Source organism: Chlorocebus sabaeus, chromosome 16 (assembly GCF_047675955.1).
Source record: "Chlorocebus sabaeus isolate Y175 chromosome 16, mChlSab1.0.hap1, whole genome shotgun sequence".
Classification (NCBI taxonomy): Eukaryota; Metazoa; Chordata; class Mammalia; order Primates; family Cercopithecidae; genus Chlorocebus; species Chlorocebus sabaeus.
In genome coordinates, this window is record NC_132919.1 from 64,209,414 (window position 1) to 64,228,626 (window position 19,213).

Below are 19,213 nucleotides of genomic sequence, written 5' to 3' on the forward strand. Positions count from 1 at the left end.
ACAGGTTTTTGCTCTGTCTCCCAGGCAGGAGTGCAGTGGTAATCAAAGCTCACTGAAGCCTCAAACCCCTGGGCTCAGCTGCCTCAGCCTCCCAAGTAGCTGGGAATACAGGCACGTGCCACCATGCCCAGCTAATTTTTATTTTTATTTTTGGTAGAGACATGGTATTGCTTTGTTGCCCAGGCTGGTCTTGAACTCCTGGCCTCAAATGATCCTCCTGCCTCAGCCTCTCAAAGTGCCGGGGTTACAGCCGTGAGCCCACATGCCCAGCCAAAATCTATCTACTGTTATCTATCTACTGTTTAAAAACATTCAAATTTTTTCTCTATAGAGTATTAAGGTCTTAGTTAAAAAGGAATGCCCTTTTCACCATGACTTCTGACTCACCTGTAAAAGCTTTTGCTTCATCCATCACCACATTCACATCAACCATTTCATTTTCTATAAGAAAAGACAAGTCAGACATAGAGACCAAATCTTAGACAACTGACATGAAAATTTAAGTTGTAATATAAAGGACTGGAATTCAGCTATTTCTCCTAATTTTCTCTAGTAACTTTTTAACTCAAAGTGAAGAAGAAACAGAGGATAGAAAAAGATCAAGCTGTAAGTTTAAAGTAAACATCTACTTAATTAATACCGCTTTCCATAAAGTATCAAATGACTCAACATTGAGATGAAGCAAGCTTCATAGTAATTCCTTCTATAGGCCTTTCTCTTCCTTCAGACCCATAAGGGGAGCATGTTTTAATAGACATGATTGAATTTGAAACCTAGAAGTCACTTATGTACATAAACAGTGAACCTTTAAACCTTGAAGGAATGCTATCTTCTTAATCTACAAATTTTGCTTATGTTCCCACCTCTACCCTTCAAGACTGTAATCTACTTGAGTGCAGAAATTATGCCTTAATTTTATTACACTACTGGGTTTAAATTGTCCACTCTCTAGTTCATTGTTTTGCATATAGTATATGCTAGCTAAACAAATGAAAAAATTCAGTGGTATAGAAATAGTCACACTGTTGGATGAGAAAAAAAAGTTGTCATTAAAAAAACAAAGAATTCTAAAAAATACCTCATCGGTAACAATATTTTCCAGCAGGAAGCATTTTTGAGGACTCCTAGCTAAACATGTGGGGACAATGTTACAATTAAAAAGTAATTTATGGTGACTTTTTCATGATAGGAGGAAGGGCCAGACAAAATTATGGATAATTATCAATGTTGTTAAGCCCAGGGTGTGTGAGGTTTTAAACGACAAATTACAGCTGGGCAGGGTGGCTCATGCCTGTAATCCCAGCTCTTTTGGAGGGCAAGACACGCAGAACACTTGAGGTCAGGAGTTTGAGACCGGCCTGGCCAACATGGCGAAACCTTGCTTCTATTAAAAATACAAAAATTAGGTCGGGTGCGGTGGCTCATGCCTGTAATCCCAGCACTTTGGGAGGCCGAGGCAGATGGATCACTTGAGGTCAGGAGTTGGAGACCAGCCTGGCCAACAAGGTGAAACAATACAATTATTATTATTGTATTGTAATTATTATAAACAATACGAATAATTATTTGAATTTTTAAATACAAAAAATGAGCTGTGCGTGGTGGCGGGTGCCTGTAATCCCAGCCACTCGGGAGGCTGAGGCAGGAGAATTGCTTGAACCTGGGAGGTGGAGGTTGCATTCAGCAGAGATTGCACCACTGCACTCCAGCCTAGGCGACAGAGGGAGACTCCATCTCAAAAAACAAACAAACAAACAAAAAACAAAAAAAATGAACCCACAAAAATTAGCTGGGTGTGGTAGTGCATGCCCATAATCCCAGCTATTTGGGAGACTGAGGCATGAGACTCACTTGAACCTGGGAGGTGGAGGTTGCAGTGAGCCAAGACTGTGCCACTGCACTCCAGCCTGGGTGACAGAGCAAGACTCAGTCTCAACAAAACGAAACAAAAAACTACAAATTAGGCCAAAACTGTTTTCTATGTTAGGGCCAGCTACAGGTGAAGGTAGCATGGAAGATGTTTGCTGATAGCAGTGGCCTACTTTAGTTACACCTGCCTATCGCTAGTTGAGAACAGAAACCCTGAATTAGGGGAGAAAAACTATTTATTTTGGGTTGGCATATGCTGGCTCTACTGAAAGATGTGCTGTCTGGCTCTCAGATGGAAGCTTGTTTTTCAAGGGGAAGAGCCATCTAATAAGGAAATCTTAGCCAGGGGCTCATTCCTTAGCAATTTCTTCCTAATGAATTATTCTAGCTTTGTCTCCAACAGTTTTGTCTAGTTAAAACGGTCTTATTGAGTTATTAAGAAAACTTTGTCTTATTATAAAAAGGTTTACTTGGGAAGGAAGTAAGGGAGGGAGGGAAGGAAAGGGGAGGGAGGCAGGAGAATGTATGAAGCAAGTATGGCAAAATAGTAACATTTGTTAACTCTGGTCAGTGGGCACACAATGTTTGTTGTATTGTTCTCTGTTTTTAGGTGTGTTTGAAATATTTCATAAGCTTTTCAAAGAGGTTAAAAATAGGTTTACTTTCAGAAGCCTTCCTACAGAAGCCCTACGTTTCTCCTAGGTACAGTGGGTATCTGAAACACTTACCATCAACTGGCAGATGGTTCAGTAGGTCCTCATATTCCTCTTTCCCAACTTCGATTTCCATATTATTTAGAAGAGTTTCCAGATTACTGACATTGACTTTTTTTCCTTAGGAATTAAGAGGATGGAAAAGAAATACATGTAATTTGAAGTAGAAGATGCCAACTTTATTATTATTATTATTATTATTATTATTTTTGAGATGGAGTTTCATTCTTGTTGCCCAGGCTGGGATGGCATGATCTCGGCTCACTGCAACCTCTGCCTCCCAGGTTCAAGTGATTCTCCTGCCTCAGCCTCCCAAGTAGCTGGGATTACAGGTTTGTGCCACCATGCTCAGCTAATTTCTGTATTTTTAGTAGAGATGGGGTTTTACCATGTTGGCCAGGCTGGTCTCAAACTCCTGACCTCAAGTGATCTGCCCACCTCAGCCTCCCAAAGTGTTGGGATTACAGGCGTGAGCCACCGCGCCTGGCCCAGAAGATGTTAGCTTTAAATATGCATTTATGTTAAGTGGAGAGTGAAATAATATATTGGCCACTCAGTGTCAGAGTTGAGAAGAGAAAATGCTCCCTCAACATTGAGCTATAATTTTCAATTGAAGTAATCATGGATGAAAAAGAATTAGACAGATTTGATAAATTGTGATAAAGATAACAAACCTAAATGAAAGCAGAATTTCTTTTTCTTTTCTTTTCTCTCTCTTTTTCTTTTTGAGATGGAGTTTCGCTCTTGTTGCCCAGGTTAGAGTGCAATGGCGCAATCTCGGCTCACCACAACCTCTGCCTCCCGGGTTCAAACGATTCTCCTGCCTCAGCCTCCCGAGTAGCTGGGATTACAGGCATGAGCCACCACGCCCACCTAATTTTTGTGTTTTTAGTGGAGATGGGGTTTCTCCAGGTTGGTCAGGCTGGCCTTGAATTCCCTACCTCAGGTGATCTGCCCACCTTGGCCTCCCAAAGTGCTGGGATTATAGGCGTGAGCCACAGCGCCTGGCCCAGAGTTTCTTTCTCTCTCTCTTTTTTTAAGATAGGATTTCTTTCTGTAGCACATGCTGGAGTGCAGTGGCATGATCCTGGCTCCCTGCAGCCTCGACCTCCCAGCCTCAAGTGTTCCTCCCACCTCAGCCTCCCATGTAGCTGGGGCCACAAGTGCATGCCAGCAGGCCAGCTAATTTCCTTATTTTTTGAAGAGATGGGGTCTTCCTAAGTTGCCCAGGCTGCTCTTGAACTCCAGGGTTCAAGTGATCCTCCTGCCTTGGCCTCTTAAAGTGCTCAGATTACAGGTGTGAGCCATCATACATGCTGAAAGCAGAATTTCAAACTTGCTACAGTGACATATTACTAACAGTGACTTGCTCAAATACAATTATACCAAAGGAAGAATGGTAGGTTATGAGGCATAAATTCAGAATCAGTAAACAGTGGAATAGCAAGATTCCAATCAGTGAGAAATTCAAAAAAGCAAATGTAAAGCCCAGTACATTTTAGCTGCTGTTTTCATATTCTTACCTTTGAGAGGCTTCACACTATCCAGTAATTTTTTCTTGTACACCTTTCCGTCTATAAGATATGGTAAAATTCAAGTCAAAAAGAGGATAAGAAACTATTTTTATAAGACATGATTCACCTAGAAATTTATTCTATTTCACCCTCAAATAATAACAAAAGATAAGAACTGCTCTCATTGTGGTCATTCTGTCCCCTAGTTGAAACACATGCCAGTAGTTGATGTGCCCTACACACACACACACACACACATACACACACACATACACACACACACACACACACACACACATGCTGCTTCTGCTTTTTTTTTTTTTTTTTTGAGACAGAGTCTTGCTCTGTCACCCAGGCTGGAGTATGATGGTGCTATCTTGGCTCACGGTAACCTCCATCTCCCAATTCAAGTGATTCTCCTGCCTCAGCCTCCCGAGCAGCTGGGATTACAGGTGTGCACCACCATGCCTGGCTAATTTTTGTATTTTTAGTAGAGACAGGGTTTCACCATGTTGGCCAGGTTGGTCTCGAACTTCTGGCCTCAAGTGATCCACCCGCCTTGGCCTCCCAAAGTGTTGGGATTACAGGCGTGAGCCACTGCGGCCAGCTGGTGGTGCTGCTTTCTTTCTTTCTTTTCTTTCTTTTCTTTTCTTTTCTTTCTTTCTTCTTCTTTCTTTCTTTCTTTCTTTCTTTCTTTCTTTCTTTCTTTCTTTCTTTCTTTCTTTCTTTCTTTCCTTTCTTTCTTTCTTCCTTTCTTTTCTTTCTTTCTTTCTTTCTTTCTTTCTTTCTTTCTTTCTTTCTTTCTTTCTTTCTTTCTTTCTTTCTTTCTTTCTTTTTCTTTCTTTCTTTCTTTCTTTTCTCTTTCTTTCTTTCTTTCTTTCTTTCTTTCTTTCTTTCTTTCTTTCTTTCTTTCCCTCCCTCCCTCCCTCCCTCCCTCCCTCCCTCCCTCCCTCCCTCCCTCCCTCCCTCCCTTCCTTCCTTCCTTCCTTCCTTCCTTCCTTCCTTCCTTCCTTCCTTCCTTCCTTCCTTCCTTCCTTCCTTCCTTCCTTCCTTCCTGTTCTTCTTTCTTGCACTTTGCCTTTCTCTCCTTTCCCTGACTATGCTCTAGGCCCATGAAGTGTTCCTATCTTTATCCCTAATGGAGGATCCTAAAGGGATGATATGAAAAATAGTTATCAACTTGAACAGTAATAAAAACAATATTTAATAAAAAATTAAGAACTGTTGTTTTCTGAACAAACTCTTTCCATAAACAGAGGTGAAATTCAATTAGAATAGAGAACAGAGGGCTTATGCACCACCCCACCTCAGGCTCCATCCTATGGCAGGAGAATATGTAGTACTGAAAAACCCCTCAATGCCTGGCATGTGTCTGCAGTAGTCTCCGATACAGTCCATCTGCATTCTCCTTCCTGCTCTCTCAGAACCAAACTCCTAAGAAGGCTGCAATTCTCATAACTGACCCTTTGAGAGAACAATCTGAAGGAAATGCTAGACAAAATGAGTAACCACAGCTTTAAGAATATATGGGGTGGGCCAGGCATGGTGGCTCACGCCTGTAATCCCAGCACTTTGGGAGGCCAAGGCGGGCGGGTCACTTGAGGTTGGGAGTTCAAGACCAGCCTGGCCAACATGGTGAAACCCCATCTTTACTAAAAATACAAAAATTAGCCATGCATGGTGGCGGGTGCCTGTAATCCATTACTCGGGAGGCTGAGGCAGGAGAATCGCTTGAACCCGGGAGATGGAGGTTGCAGTGAGTCGAGATTGTGCCACTACACTCCAGCCTGTGCTGGAGATTTAATTATTCCAAGTTATATATCCAGCCTGGGTGACAGAGTGAGATTCCGTCAGAAAAAAAAAAAAGAATATGGAGATGAATTCAAATGGGTACTGAGCATTTGCTGCCCAGGGTGCTACTTCTGCCTCAAGGGCACTATCCCCCTTGGCAATGTTTGGCTTTACTCTTGCCTGGGGAAAATTGGGGAAAAGAGCGATGGAAGGAAAGGATATCTACACAGGGTCTCTAGGACTGGGCAGGAGGCACAGTTCTGAAGCACAGGCTGACCTCTGAGGTCTTTATGGGTAGTTCCGCGCAAGTGCCCTGGAGGTGGAACTTTTGAGGGGCTGTTTGTGCTGCTGACCAGGTTGGATACTGACAGTACAAGCACACAGTCCTGGAGGCCCCTGCTCTCAGGTGTTTTTCTGTTTTAATTGATGGATTGTGGGGAGGTAGGAGTGCTAACAGGGGAGGGACTGAGAATGTTGGATGCATCAGGGGGCTACAGAAAAATTTAGCTGTGTAGCTATTAAAATATTTAGCAGAGGTCTACTGGCTGAATGCAAAAGAGAGAACTTTCTGATTTCCAAATTAAAACACAAGTCACAAGAATAGGGTTTCTTTCTTTCTTTTTTTTTTTGAGACGGCATCTCACTGTATTGCCCAGTATCTTGGCTCATTGCAACCTCTGCCTCCCGAGTTCAAGTGATTCTCATGCCTCAGCCTCCCGAGTAGGGGACTACAGGCAACTGTCACCATGCCCAGTTTATTTTTTTGTATTTTTAGTAAAGACAGGGTTTCACCATGTTGGCCAGGCTGGTCTCAAATTTCTGACCTCAGCTGATCTGCTCACCTTGGCCTCCCAAAGTGTTGGGATTGTGGGTGTAAGCCAACACGCCTGGCCAAGAACTGGGTTTCTTATGCCAGAATTTCATTCCTTAGGGGGTGTAATGGTTAATACCGAGTGTCAACTACTTGATTGGATCGAAGGATGCAAAGTATTAATCCTGGGTGTGTCTGTGAGGGTACTGACAAAGCAGATTAACATTTGAGTCAGTGGGCTGGGAAAGGCAGACCCACCCTTAATCTGGGTGGGCACAAGCGAATCAGCTGCCAGTGTGGCTAGAATATAAAACAGGCAGAAAAATGTGAAAAGACAAGACTGGCCTAGCCTCCCAGCCTACATCTTTCTCCCATGCTGGATGCTTCCTGCCCTTGTACATTGGACTTCAAGTTCTTCAGTTTGGGGACTTGGACTGGCTCTCCTTGCTCCTCAGCTTGCAGACGGCCTATTGTGGGTCCTTGTGATTGTGTGAGTTAATACTCCTTAATAAATTCCTCTCTGTCTCTCTCTCTCCCCTACTAGTTCTGTCCCTCTAGAGAACCCTGACTAACACAGCAGGTTTCTCACAGTTCTTGTCCAGGAGCCTACGATACCACAGCTCCATGCCATGATGGTATGCTAAATACTCACCACAGACTGGCAGAGTTTTTAACAGCATCGAGTGTTCTTTTTCTGTTAGCTCGATCCCCATGTTTCTCAGCACATTTTTAAGGTTATCAGCTTCAACCTTTTCTCCTTTGAATAGATGGGAATTGTTTCAGAAGACAATATTAAGAGATTTAATTATTCCAAGTTATAAAAAATATAATCCAGTAGAGACTTAAATGTTAGACCTAATACCATAAAAATCCTAGAGGAAAACCTAGGTAGTACCATTCAGGACATAGGCATGGGCAAAGACTTCATGTCTAAAACACCAAAAGCAACGGCAGCAAAAGCCAAAATTGACAAATGGGATCTCATCAAACTAAAGAGCTTCTGCACAGCAAAAGAAACTACCATCAGAGTGAGCAGGCAACCTACAGAATGGGAGAAAATTTTTGCAATCTACTCATCTGACAAAGGGCTAATATCCAGAACCTACAAAGAACTCCAACAAATTTACAAGAAAAAAACAAACAACCCCATCCAAAAGTGGGCAAAGGATATGAACAGACATTTCTCAAAAGAAGACATTCATACAGCCAACAGACACATGAAAAAATGCTCATCATCACTGGCCATCAGAGAAATGCAAATCAAAACCACAATGAGATACCATCTCACACCAGTTAGAATGGCGATCATTCAAAAGTCAGGAAACAACAGGTGCTGGAGAGGATGTGGAGAAATAGGAACACTTTTACACTGTTGGTGGGATTGTAAACTAGTTCAACCATTATGGAAAACAGTATGGCGATTCCTCAAGGATCTAGAACTAGATGTACCATATGACCCAGCCATCCCATTACTGGGTATATACCCAAAGGATTATAAATTATGCTGCTATAAGGACACATGCACACGTATGTTTATTGCAGCACTATTCACAATAGCAAAGACTTGGAATCAACCCAAATGTCCATCAGTGACAGATTGGATTAAGAAAATGTGGCACATACACACCATGGAATACTATGCAGCCATAAAAAAGGATGAGTTTGTGTCCTTTGTAGGGACATGGATGTAGCTGGAAACCATCATTCTTAGCAAACTATCACAAGAACAGAAAACCAAACACCGCATGTTCTCACTCGTAGGTGGGAACTGAACAATGAGATCACTTGGACTCGGGAAGGGGAACATCACACACCGGGGCCTATCATGGGGAGGGGGGAGGGGGGAGGGATTGCATTGGGAGTTATACCTGATGTAAATGACGAGTTGATGGGTGTAGCACACCAACATGGCACAAGTATACATATGTAGCAAACCTGCACGTTGTGCACATGTACCCTACAACTTGAAGTTTAATAATAATAAATAAATTAAAAAAAAATATATAATCCAGTATAGCACTATTTCTAATTGCACAATGAGGTATAAATAAATGAGTTGACTTCACTTACATAGAGTTATTTTGAGGTTCAGTACCTGAAAGCATTCTTTAATCCAAATAAACAGATGACACTTCTGTTCTGGGTACGAGCTAGGATAGCATGGAGTAACAGGGGGGTGGCATAACTGCTCAGTGACTTATGATGCGCTATGGCTTGAATGTTTGTGTCCCTTCCAAAATTCATGTTGAAACTTAACCCCCAATGCAACAGTATTAACAGGTAGGGCCTTTAGGGGTGGTTAGGTTATATGGGTTCCTCGCTTGTGAATTGGACTAAGGCCCATATAACAGAGGTCTCATACAACAATCAGCCCCCTTTTCTTTTGCCTGTCTGCCCTTCCCCATGTGAGGGCACAATGTTTAAGGCACCATCTTGAAGCATAGAGCAACCCTCACCGGACATCAAATGTGCCTTGATCTTGGACTTTTCAGCCCCTAGAACTTTGAGAAAGAAATTTCTATTGTTTTTGAATTACCCAGTTTGTGATATTTTGTTATAGCAGCATGAATGGACTAAGACAGATGGTATATAGAATCTATGTAATTCTACCTGCAAGTAATACTTCTGTTTCTGCTTCATGGCCTGAATTATGGAACTAATTGTTCATAGTGATCACATTTCCTTCTGTGAAAACTTCACACTGAGATTCACTGTGTTCACCAATATTCTGGTTCTTTAAACACTAGTGAAATGAACACATTATTGGCCTACACATTAGACAAGTTAATACCTCTTTTCGAGAGTACCCACACTTTTCCTAAATTTTTAATATTCCAAAATGTTGTCAACAAGTCAAAATTATCAATAAATGGTGAAAGAGCAGAATGAATTTATCAATTATTTCTGGAGGGGGTAAAATACTGCTTTAAAAGGTAGTTATCTACAAAGCATTAAGATCTCAATTTTATTATGTCTTATATAAATTCCCACTCACCTGTAAAAGCTTTTGCTGCATCCATCAAGACATCCAGGTCAACCTTTTCATTTTCTGTAAGAAAACTCAGAATTTAGATTCAGAGTTGAAGCTACTGAGACTTAAAAAATTATATAAAATTCTTAAATTGAAATTTAGTGGACAGAATTACAGTAATTTTTAATGCATTATTCTAGAATTTTTATTATTTTTTCAATCCAAAGGAGCACATACTAGAAGAAAAAAGATTCAAGCTTTAAGTATATATTCATTCAACTTAATTGAATGCTTGCTTTTATTTTACAAACTGTTAGCTGTTAAAAATATTCAGTGCATTATGATGAGTGAAGTTTTGTTTGTTTGAAGTTAGCACCACCCTACATACAGGTCAGTCCTCCCCCTTTCAGATCTAGTTCTCTTGCATTAAGTGCAAGGCTGAGATGTGTTAGAGCAAGTGTTCTCAATGTGTGGGTCATGGACCTCTATATTCACCCAATACCCTTTGCCATTTTCACTGTGTTGACATTTGTACTGATGGTGCAAAAGCAATGTTGGACAAAACTGCTGCATATTTGCATGAATGAAGGCAGTGACAACTAAGTGTACTAGCAGTCACTGCGTCCTTCACTGTACATACTTGTAGTAAGATGTCCTTGGCAAAGCAGCAAAAGTTATTAATTTTTATTAGATATTAACCCTTCAGTGCATGAAACACTTTGGCTGCAATCTGAACTATGATTTCTTGAGGAAAAGAACTTATATGATTGTTTGAGTTGCAAGAAAACTAGTTGCTCTTTCATGGGATACCATTTTCACTGGAGAAAAATGACTAATGGATAAAGTATAGTTTTTCAGAGTTGGATATCTGCCAGACACCTTCTTGAAAAATGAACAAAGTAATTCCATCATTTTAAGAAAAAAACCTAACAACAGATGTTTTAATGGTTGAGTTCAAGCTTTTGAAGAGCAATTTGAATTTTGGAAACCTTATTATCTGTACTATGACTTGATAGTTTCCCAATACTTAAATATTATTTTAATAAGAATGATGGTGATATTAATAAATATAGTTTTTTAAACAAATCAGCATAACAACCAGCTAACAACACAATGACAGTATCAAATCCACACATATCAGTAATAATCTTGAATGTAAATGGGGTAAATGACCCACTTAAAAGGCACAGAGTGGCAAGATGAATTAAAAAAAGCAAGATCCAATGGTATGCTGTATTCAAGAGACCCATCTCACATGTAATGACACCCATAGGCTCAAAATAAAGGGATGGAGAAAAATCTACCAAGCAAATGGAAATCAGGAAAAAGCAGGGGTTGCAATCCTAATTTCAGACAAAATGGACTTTAAATCAACAAAGATTTAAAAAGACAAAGAAGAACATTACATAATGGTAAAGGGTTCAATTCAACAAGAAGACATAACTATTCTAAATATATATGTACCTAACACAGGACTGTTCAGATTCATAAAGCAAATTCTTAGAGACCTACGAAGAGACTTAGATTCCCATACAATAACAGTGGGAGACTTCAACACTCCACTGACAGTATTTGATCACTGAGGCAGAAAATTACCAAAGATATTCAGGACCTGAACTCAACATTGGACCAAATTGATCTTACAGACCTCTACAGAACTCTCTACCCCAAAACAACAGAATATACATTCTTCTCATTGCCACATGGCACATACTCTAAAATTGACCACATAATTGGACATAAAACAATTTTCAGGAAATAAAAAAGAACCAAAATACCAAACACACTTTCAGACCACAGTGCAATAAAAAGGAGGCCAGAAATAAGAAAATCATTCAAACCATGCAATTGCACGGAAATTAAACAATGCTCCTGAATGACTTTTGCGTAAATAATGAAATTGAGGCAGAAATCAATAAGTTCTTTGAAACTAATGAGAACAAAGATACAACATACCAGAATCTCTAGAATACAGCTAAGGCAGTGTTAAGAGGGAAATTCATAGCACTAAACACCCACATCAAAAAGTTAGGATGATCTTAAATTAACAACCTAACATCACAACTGAAAGAATTAGAGAAGCAAGAGTAGTAAATCAACCCCAAACCTAGCAGAAGACAAGAAATAACCAAAATCAGAGCTGTACTGAAGGAAATTGAGACTCTGAAAACCATTCAAAAGATCAATGAAGCCAGGAGTTGGTTTTTTGAAAAAATTAAAAAGGCCACTAGCTAGACTAATAAAGAAGAGAAAGAGGATCCAAATAAACACAATAAGAAATGACAAAGGGGGTGTTACCACTGACCCCACAGAAACAAAAATAAGTATCGGAAACTACAAACATGTCTGTGCAAACAAACTAGAAAACCTATTAAGAGATGGATAAATTCCCGGACACATATGCCTCCCAAAACTGAACCAGGAAGAAACTGATTCCCTGAACAGACAAATATTGAGCTCTGAAACTGAATCAGTAAATAGCCTACCAACCAAAAAAAGCCCAGGACCAGACAAATTCACAGCTGAATTCTACCAGATGTACAAAGAAGAGCTGGTATAATTCCTACTGAAACTATTCCAAAAAATTAAGGCTGCATCTAGTGATCTATCTTGGAGGAGGAATTGATTCTGACTTTTTTATTATTTTAGGTTAATGGTTCTCAGTCCCCATTAGCCCATCTCCTACTTCTGAGTATCCTGGCATTCTGCCTATGGCATCTTCCAATTCCTGAAGGTCGCAGAGGACAGGGGCTGTGGCAGTCACCTGGGCCTCCCTGAGTGGAGGGCATGGAGCAGTGAAGAGTGGAGCTAAGCACAGTTTGTGGGTGCAAGGAGACAAAGGCCCTGCCAGATCCCTGAAACCATGTTGTTATTTTAAAATGAATTATTATGTAAGTATTATTAAATGTGTTTTTGTTTCTAATATAATATTAATACATACCCATATGAACAGCATGAGGTCTTAAAAATTTATTGATAGATTGATTGATTGAGTTTTAACAATAGTGTCTCTCTATGTTGCCCAGGCTGGTCTGAAACTCCCAGGCTCAATAAATCCTCCCACCTCGGCCTCCCAAAGTGGGAGGATTACAGACATGAGTCACTGTGCCCAGCCACATAAAGAATTTTTGAGACCAAAAAGTTTGAGAACCCCTAGGTTAGAGAGTACATGCAATAACAGACAATACTCAAGTTTGCTTGTTGTTTCCTCATCCAACTTCAGTGCATATTTATCATTTAGCCTAGAAGATCCTGATACCCTATGTTTCCTAGTTCTCTTGTATTTTCCCAAGACTATAAGCTCCTCTGAGGGCAGACACCATATCTCTGCTGCCCTTGTACCCCTAACGATTCTTAGTTTCTAGTAAATACATTACCCAGATATAGTATAAACATTTGCCAAGTAAATACAGCAGTATCATCACAATGCTGACACATTACTGGCATTCAATAAATATTTGTGGAATGAATCAATAAAAGAAAAAAATGTATTCAAAAATCAGGACCTTGATCCTTGAATAATGAAGTCTTGCCTTAGTAAAAGATAACCTTTCTAGTTTATGGTGTTCCATGCTGTTATAAACTTGAAGCCAGCCCTTCATGCCAATCAAGATTCTTGGTGGTCTGCATCCTTACTAATGTTAGCTATCAAGCTCAGTTGAAGAAAGAATAGACTCCTTCCCTCCTTCTCTTCAGAGTCTTTTCAACTGAGCCCCAATACTATCACAGTTATGCTGTTTTTTTTGTTTTGTTTTGTTTTTTGTTTTGTTTTGTTTTTTTTTTGGATTGGTCTAAGCTGAGAAACTGTGAGTTCCTAAAGTGTGAGAGGGGGAAAAGTCTGCCTCTGAACACACGTCCCCTCTGGGGAACCTGAAAATCCAGATCACAGAGAAAGATTTAACCTTACCTAGAACCGAAACGGATTTAGGGAGCCAAACAAAATATAAAAATAGAAGAAGCTGCAGGAAGAGCCCTGTAGGCACTTCTGGTCCCCAGTTTGAGCCCAAGGAAGCCATTCCTGGCCTTCTTGGGGAAGGCAGCCAGTGGAACTGGGGAGGGGCCACAGGGTGAAGGAAGCTCCTAGTTGAACTTTGTAGTAATTTCAACTGAGCATGAATTTTCCTGAGCAGAATCCAGAGGGGAGCAAATGGGAAGTACAGACAGGAGTGCAGAAACCACAGCTGATGGTGTGGGCAGGTGGGGAAGGGTGAGGTCTGAGACCCCTGCTGGCTTTCTCAGTGGGGAGGCTTATAACCTGGGGCAAGATCTCAGCCCTGTTGCCACTGAGATCTAAAAGTGTGGAAAACATATTTGAGGGAATAATTGAGGAAAACTTCCCTGAACTTGCTAGAGATCCAGACATTCAAATACAAGAAGCTCAAAGAACACCTGGGAAATTTATTGCAAAAAGGTCATCACCTAGGCACACAGTTATCAGGTTATCCAAAGTTAGGATGAAGGAAAGAATCTTAAGAGCCAAGAGGCAAAAGCACCAGGTGATCTATAAAGGAAAACCTATCAGATTAACAGCAGATTTCTCGGCAGAAACCTACGAGCTAGAAGGAATCAGGGGCCTATTTTTAGCCTCCTTAAAGTAAACAACTATCAGCTAAGAATTTTGTATCCGGTGAAACTAAGCTCCATAAATAACATAAAGATGCAGTCTTTTTCAGACAAACAAATGGTTTGAGAATTCACCACTACCAAGCCAGCACTACAAGAACTGTTAAAAGGAGCTCTAAATCTTGAAACAAATCCTTAAAATACACCAAAATATACATCAAAATAGACCCTCCTTAAAGCATAAATCTCACAGGACCTATAAAACAATGACACAATAAAAACAAACAAACAAACAAACAAAACCACACACGGTATTCAGGCAACAAACAGCATGATGAACAGCATAGTATCTTACATCTCAATACTAATGTTGAATGTAAATGACCTAAATGCTCCACTTAAAATATACAGAATGGCAGAATGGATAAGAATTCATCAACTAAGTATCTGCTGCCTTCAGGAGACTCACTTAACACATAAGGACTCACATAAACTTATGGTAAGGGGTGGAAAAAGATATTCCATGCAAATGGACACCCAAACAGAGCAGGAGTAGCTATGCTTGTATCAGACTAAACAAACTTTAAAGCAACAGCAGTTAAAAAAGACAAAGAAGGGCATTATATAGTGATAAAAGGACTTGTCCAGGAAAATATTACAATCCTAAATATATATGCACCTAACACTGGAGTTCCCAAATTTATAAAACAATTACTAACAGACCTAAGAAATGAGACAGACAGCAACACAGTAATAATGGGGGACTTCAGTACTCCACTGACAGCACTAGACAGGTCATCAAGACAGAAAGTCAACAAAGAAACAATGGGTTTAAACTATATCCTAGAACAAATGGACTTAACAGATATTTACAGAACTTTCTACCCAACAACTGCAGAATATATATTCTATTCATCAGCATATGGAACATTCTCCAAGTTGAACATATGATAGGCCATAAAACAAGTCTCAACAAATTTAAGAAAATTGAAATAATAGCCAAGTACTCTCTCACACCACAGTGGAATAAAATTGGAAATAAACTCTCAAAGGGGTTTGATGCAAATACATGGAAATTAAATAACTTGTTCCTGAATGATTATTGGGCTAACAATGAAATCAAGATGGAAATTAAAAAATTCTTTGAATTAAATGATAATAGTGATGTAATAGGATACAGAAAAGGCAGTGCTAACAGGAAAGTTCAGAGCCTTAAATACCTACATCAAAAAGTCTGAAGGAGCACAAATAGATAATCTAAGGACACACTTCAAGGAACTAGAGAAACAAGAACAAACCAAACCCAAACCCAGCAGAAGAAAAGAAATAACCAAGATCAGAGCAGAACTAAATGAAATCGATACAAAAAAATACAAAATAATTATGAAACAAAAAGTCGATTCTTTGAAAAGATAAACAAAATTGATAGACATTAGCAAGATTAACCAAGAAAAGAAGAGAGAAGATCTAAATAAGCTCAATTAGAAGCAAAATAGGAGATATTACAACTGATACTACAGAAATACAAAAGATCATTCAAGGCTATTATGAACACCTTTATATGAATAAACTAGAAAATCTAGAGGGAAATACACAACCCTCTTAGATTAAGCCAGAAAGAAAGAGAAACTCTAAACAGACCAATAACAAGCAGCAAGATTGAAATGATAATAAAAAATTGCCAACAAAATCAGAGTCCAGGACCAGATGGATTCACAGTTGAATTCTATCAGAAATTCAAAGAAGAATTAGTACGAATCCTATTGACACAATTCCAAAATATAGAGAAAGGGGGACTCCTCCCTAAATCATTCTATGAAGCCAGTATCACCCTAATACAAAAACCAGGAAAAGACATAACCAAAAAAGAAAACTACAGACCAGTATCCTTGATGCAAAAATATTTAATAAAATACTATACTAGCTAACCGAATCCAACAACATATCAAAAAGATAATCCACCATGATCAAGTGAATTTCATACCAGGGATGCAGTAATGGTTTAAAATATGCAAGTCAGTAAATGTGGTACACCACATAAACAGAATTAAAAACAAAAATCACATCCTCATCTCAATAGATGCAGAAAAAGCATTTGACAAAATCCAGCATCCCTTTATGGTTAAAACTCTTAGCAAAATTGGCATACAAGGGCCATACCTCAATGCAATAAAAGCCATCTATGACAGACCCACCGCCAACATAATACTAAATGGGGAAAAGTTGAAAGCATTCCCTCTGATAACTGAAACAAGATAAGGATGCCCACTTGCACCACTTCTCTTCAACATAGTACTGGAAGTCCTAGCCAGAGCAATCAGACAAGAGAAAGAAATAAAGGGCATCCAAATTGATGAGGAGGAAGTTAAACTGTTGCTGTTTGCTGATGACATGATTGTCCACCTAGAAAACCCTGAAGACTCCTCCAGAAAGCTCCTAGAACTGATAAAATAATTCAGCAGTTTCTGGATACAAAATTAATGCACATAAATCAGTAACTCTCCTACACACCAACAGCAACCAAGGTGAGAATCAAATCAAGAACTCAACCTCTTTTACAATAGCTGGAAAAAAAAAAAAAAACAAAAAAAACCTGCTTAGGAATATACCTAACCAAGGAGGTGAAAGAACTCTACAAGGAAAACTACAAAACACTGCTGAAAGAACTCATAGACAACACAAACAAATGGAAACACATCCCATGCTCATGGATGGGTATATTCAATATTGTGAAAATGACCACATTGCCAAAAGCAATCTACAAATTCAACACAATTCCCATCAAAATACCACTATCATTCTTCACAGAACTAGAAAAAACAATTCTAAAATTCATATGGAACCAAAAATGAGTCCACATAGCCGAAGCAAGACTAAGCAAAAATAACAAATCTGGAGGAATCACATTACCTGATTTCAAACTATACTATAAGGCCATAGTCACCAAAACAGCATGGTACTAGTATAAAAATAGGCATGGAACAGGATGGAGAACCCAGAAAAAAGCCAAATACTTACAGCCAACAGATCTTCAACAAAGCAAACAAAAACATCAAGAGGTCAGGCATGGTGGCTCACGCCTGTAATCCCAGCACTTTGGGAGGCCAAGGCAGGTAGCTCACTTGAGGCCAGGACCCTGGACAACACAGTGAAACCCCATATCTACAAACAGAACAAAACAAACGAAAAAAAAAAAAAAACACAAAGTGGGGAAAGGACACCCTATTCAACAAATGGTGCTGTGAAAATTGGCAAGCTACACGTGGGAGAATGAAACTGGACCCTTATCTCTCACCTTATTCAAAAATCAACTCAAGATGGATCAAAGACTTAAATCTAAGACCCGAATCCATAAAAATTCTAGAAGATGATATCGGAAAAGCTCTTCCAGACATTGGCTTAGGGAAAGATGTTATGGCCAAGAACCCAAAAACAAATGCAATGAAAAGAAAGATAAATAGATGTGACTTAATTAAAAAGCTTCTGCACAGCAAGAGAAATAATCAACAGAGTAAACAGACAGCTCACAGAGTGGGAGAAAAATCTTTGCAAACTATGCATCCAACAAAGGACAAACATCCAGAATCTACAAGGAACTCAAATCAGCAAGAAAAAACAATCCCATCAACAAGTGTGTAAAGGACATGTATAGACAATTTTCAAAAGAAGATACACAAACAGCCAACAAATGTATGAAAAATGCTCAACATCACTAATGATCAGGGAAATGCAAATCAAAACCCCAAGGTGATACCAACTTACTCCTGCAAGAATGGCCATATTTACATATATGTATATACTACTTTAAGTTCTAGGGTACATGTGGACAATGTGCAGGTTTGTTACATATGTATACATGTGCCATGTTGGTGTGTTGTACCCATTAACTCATCATTTATATTAGGTATATCTCCTAATGCTATCCCTCCCCCATCCCCCCACTGCACAACAGGCCCCGGTGTATGATGTACCCCTTCCTGTGTCCAAGTGTTCTCATTGTTCAATTCCCACCTATGAGTGAGAATATGCGGTGTTTGGTTTTTTGTCCTTGTGATAGTTTGCTGAGAATGATGGTTTCCAGCTGCATCCATGTCCCTACAAAGGACAAGAACTCATCCTTTTTTAAGGCAGCATAGTATTCCATGGTGTATATGTGCCACATTTTCTTAATCCAGTCTATCATGGATGGACATTTGGGTTGGTTCCAAGTCTTTGCTATTGTGAATAGTGCCACAATAAACATACTTGTGCATGTGTCTTTATAGCAGCATGATTTATAATCCTTTGGGTATATACCCAGTAATGAGATGTATGGGTCAAATGGTATTTCTAGTTCTAGATCCTTGAGGAATTGCCACACTGTATTCCACAATGGTTGAACTAGTTTACAGTCCCACCAACACTGTAAAAGTATTCCTATTTCTCCACATCCTCTCCAGCACCTGTTGTTTCCTGACTTTTTAATGACTGCCATTCTAACTGGCATGAGATGGTATCTCATTGTGGTTTTGATTTGCATTTCTCTGATGGCCAGTGATGATGAGCATTTTTTCATGTATCTGTTGGCTGCATAAATGTCTTCTTTTGAGAAGTGTCTGTTCATATCCTTCGCCCACTTTTTGATGGTTTTTTTTTTCTTGTAAATTTGTTTGAGTTCTTTGTAGGTTCTGGATATTAGCCCTTTGTCATATGGGTAGATTGCAAAAATGTTCTCCCATTCTGTAGGTTGCCTGTTCACTCTCATGGTAGTTTCTTTTGCTGTGCAGAAGCTCTTTAGTTTATTTAGATCCCCTTTCTCAATTTTGGCTTTTGTTGCCATTGCTTTTGGTGTTTCAGACATGAAGCCCTTGCCCATGCCTATGTCCTGAATGGTACTGCCTAGGTTTTCTTCTAGGGTTTTTATGGTTTTAGGTCTAACATTTAAGTCTTTAATCCATCTTGAATTAATTTTTGTATAAGTTGTAAAGAAGGGATCCAGTTT

At 39.4% G+C, this 19,213-nt stretch overlaps 1 protein-coding gene across 2 annotated transcripts in view; it reads right to left on the bottom strand.

Annotated features, from left to right (window-relative positions):
* Positions 1–19,213, bottom strand: part of EFCAB3 (EF-hand calcium binding domain 3) — a 160,773-nt gene that overhangs the window by 67,303 nt on the left and 74,257 nt on the right. For both annotated transcript variants that reach the window (XM_073005148.1, XM_073005149.1), the window contains 5 exons: positions 9,694–9,747; positions 7,351–7,455; positions 4,106–4,156; positions 2,598–2,702; positions 388–441 (listed from right to left, as the gene is read on the bottom strand). In XM_073005148.1, coding sequence (XP_072861249.1) covers positions 388–441; positions 2,598–2,702; positions 4,106–4,156; positions 7,351–7,455; positions 9,694–9,747 — 369 coding nt within the window. The remainder of the gene's footprint in view (positions 1–387; positions 442–2,597; positions 2,703–4,105; positions 4,157–7,350; positions 7,456–9,693; positions 9,748–19,213) is intronic.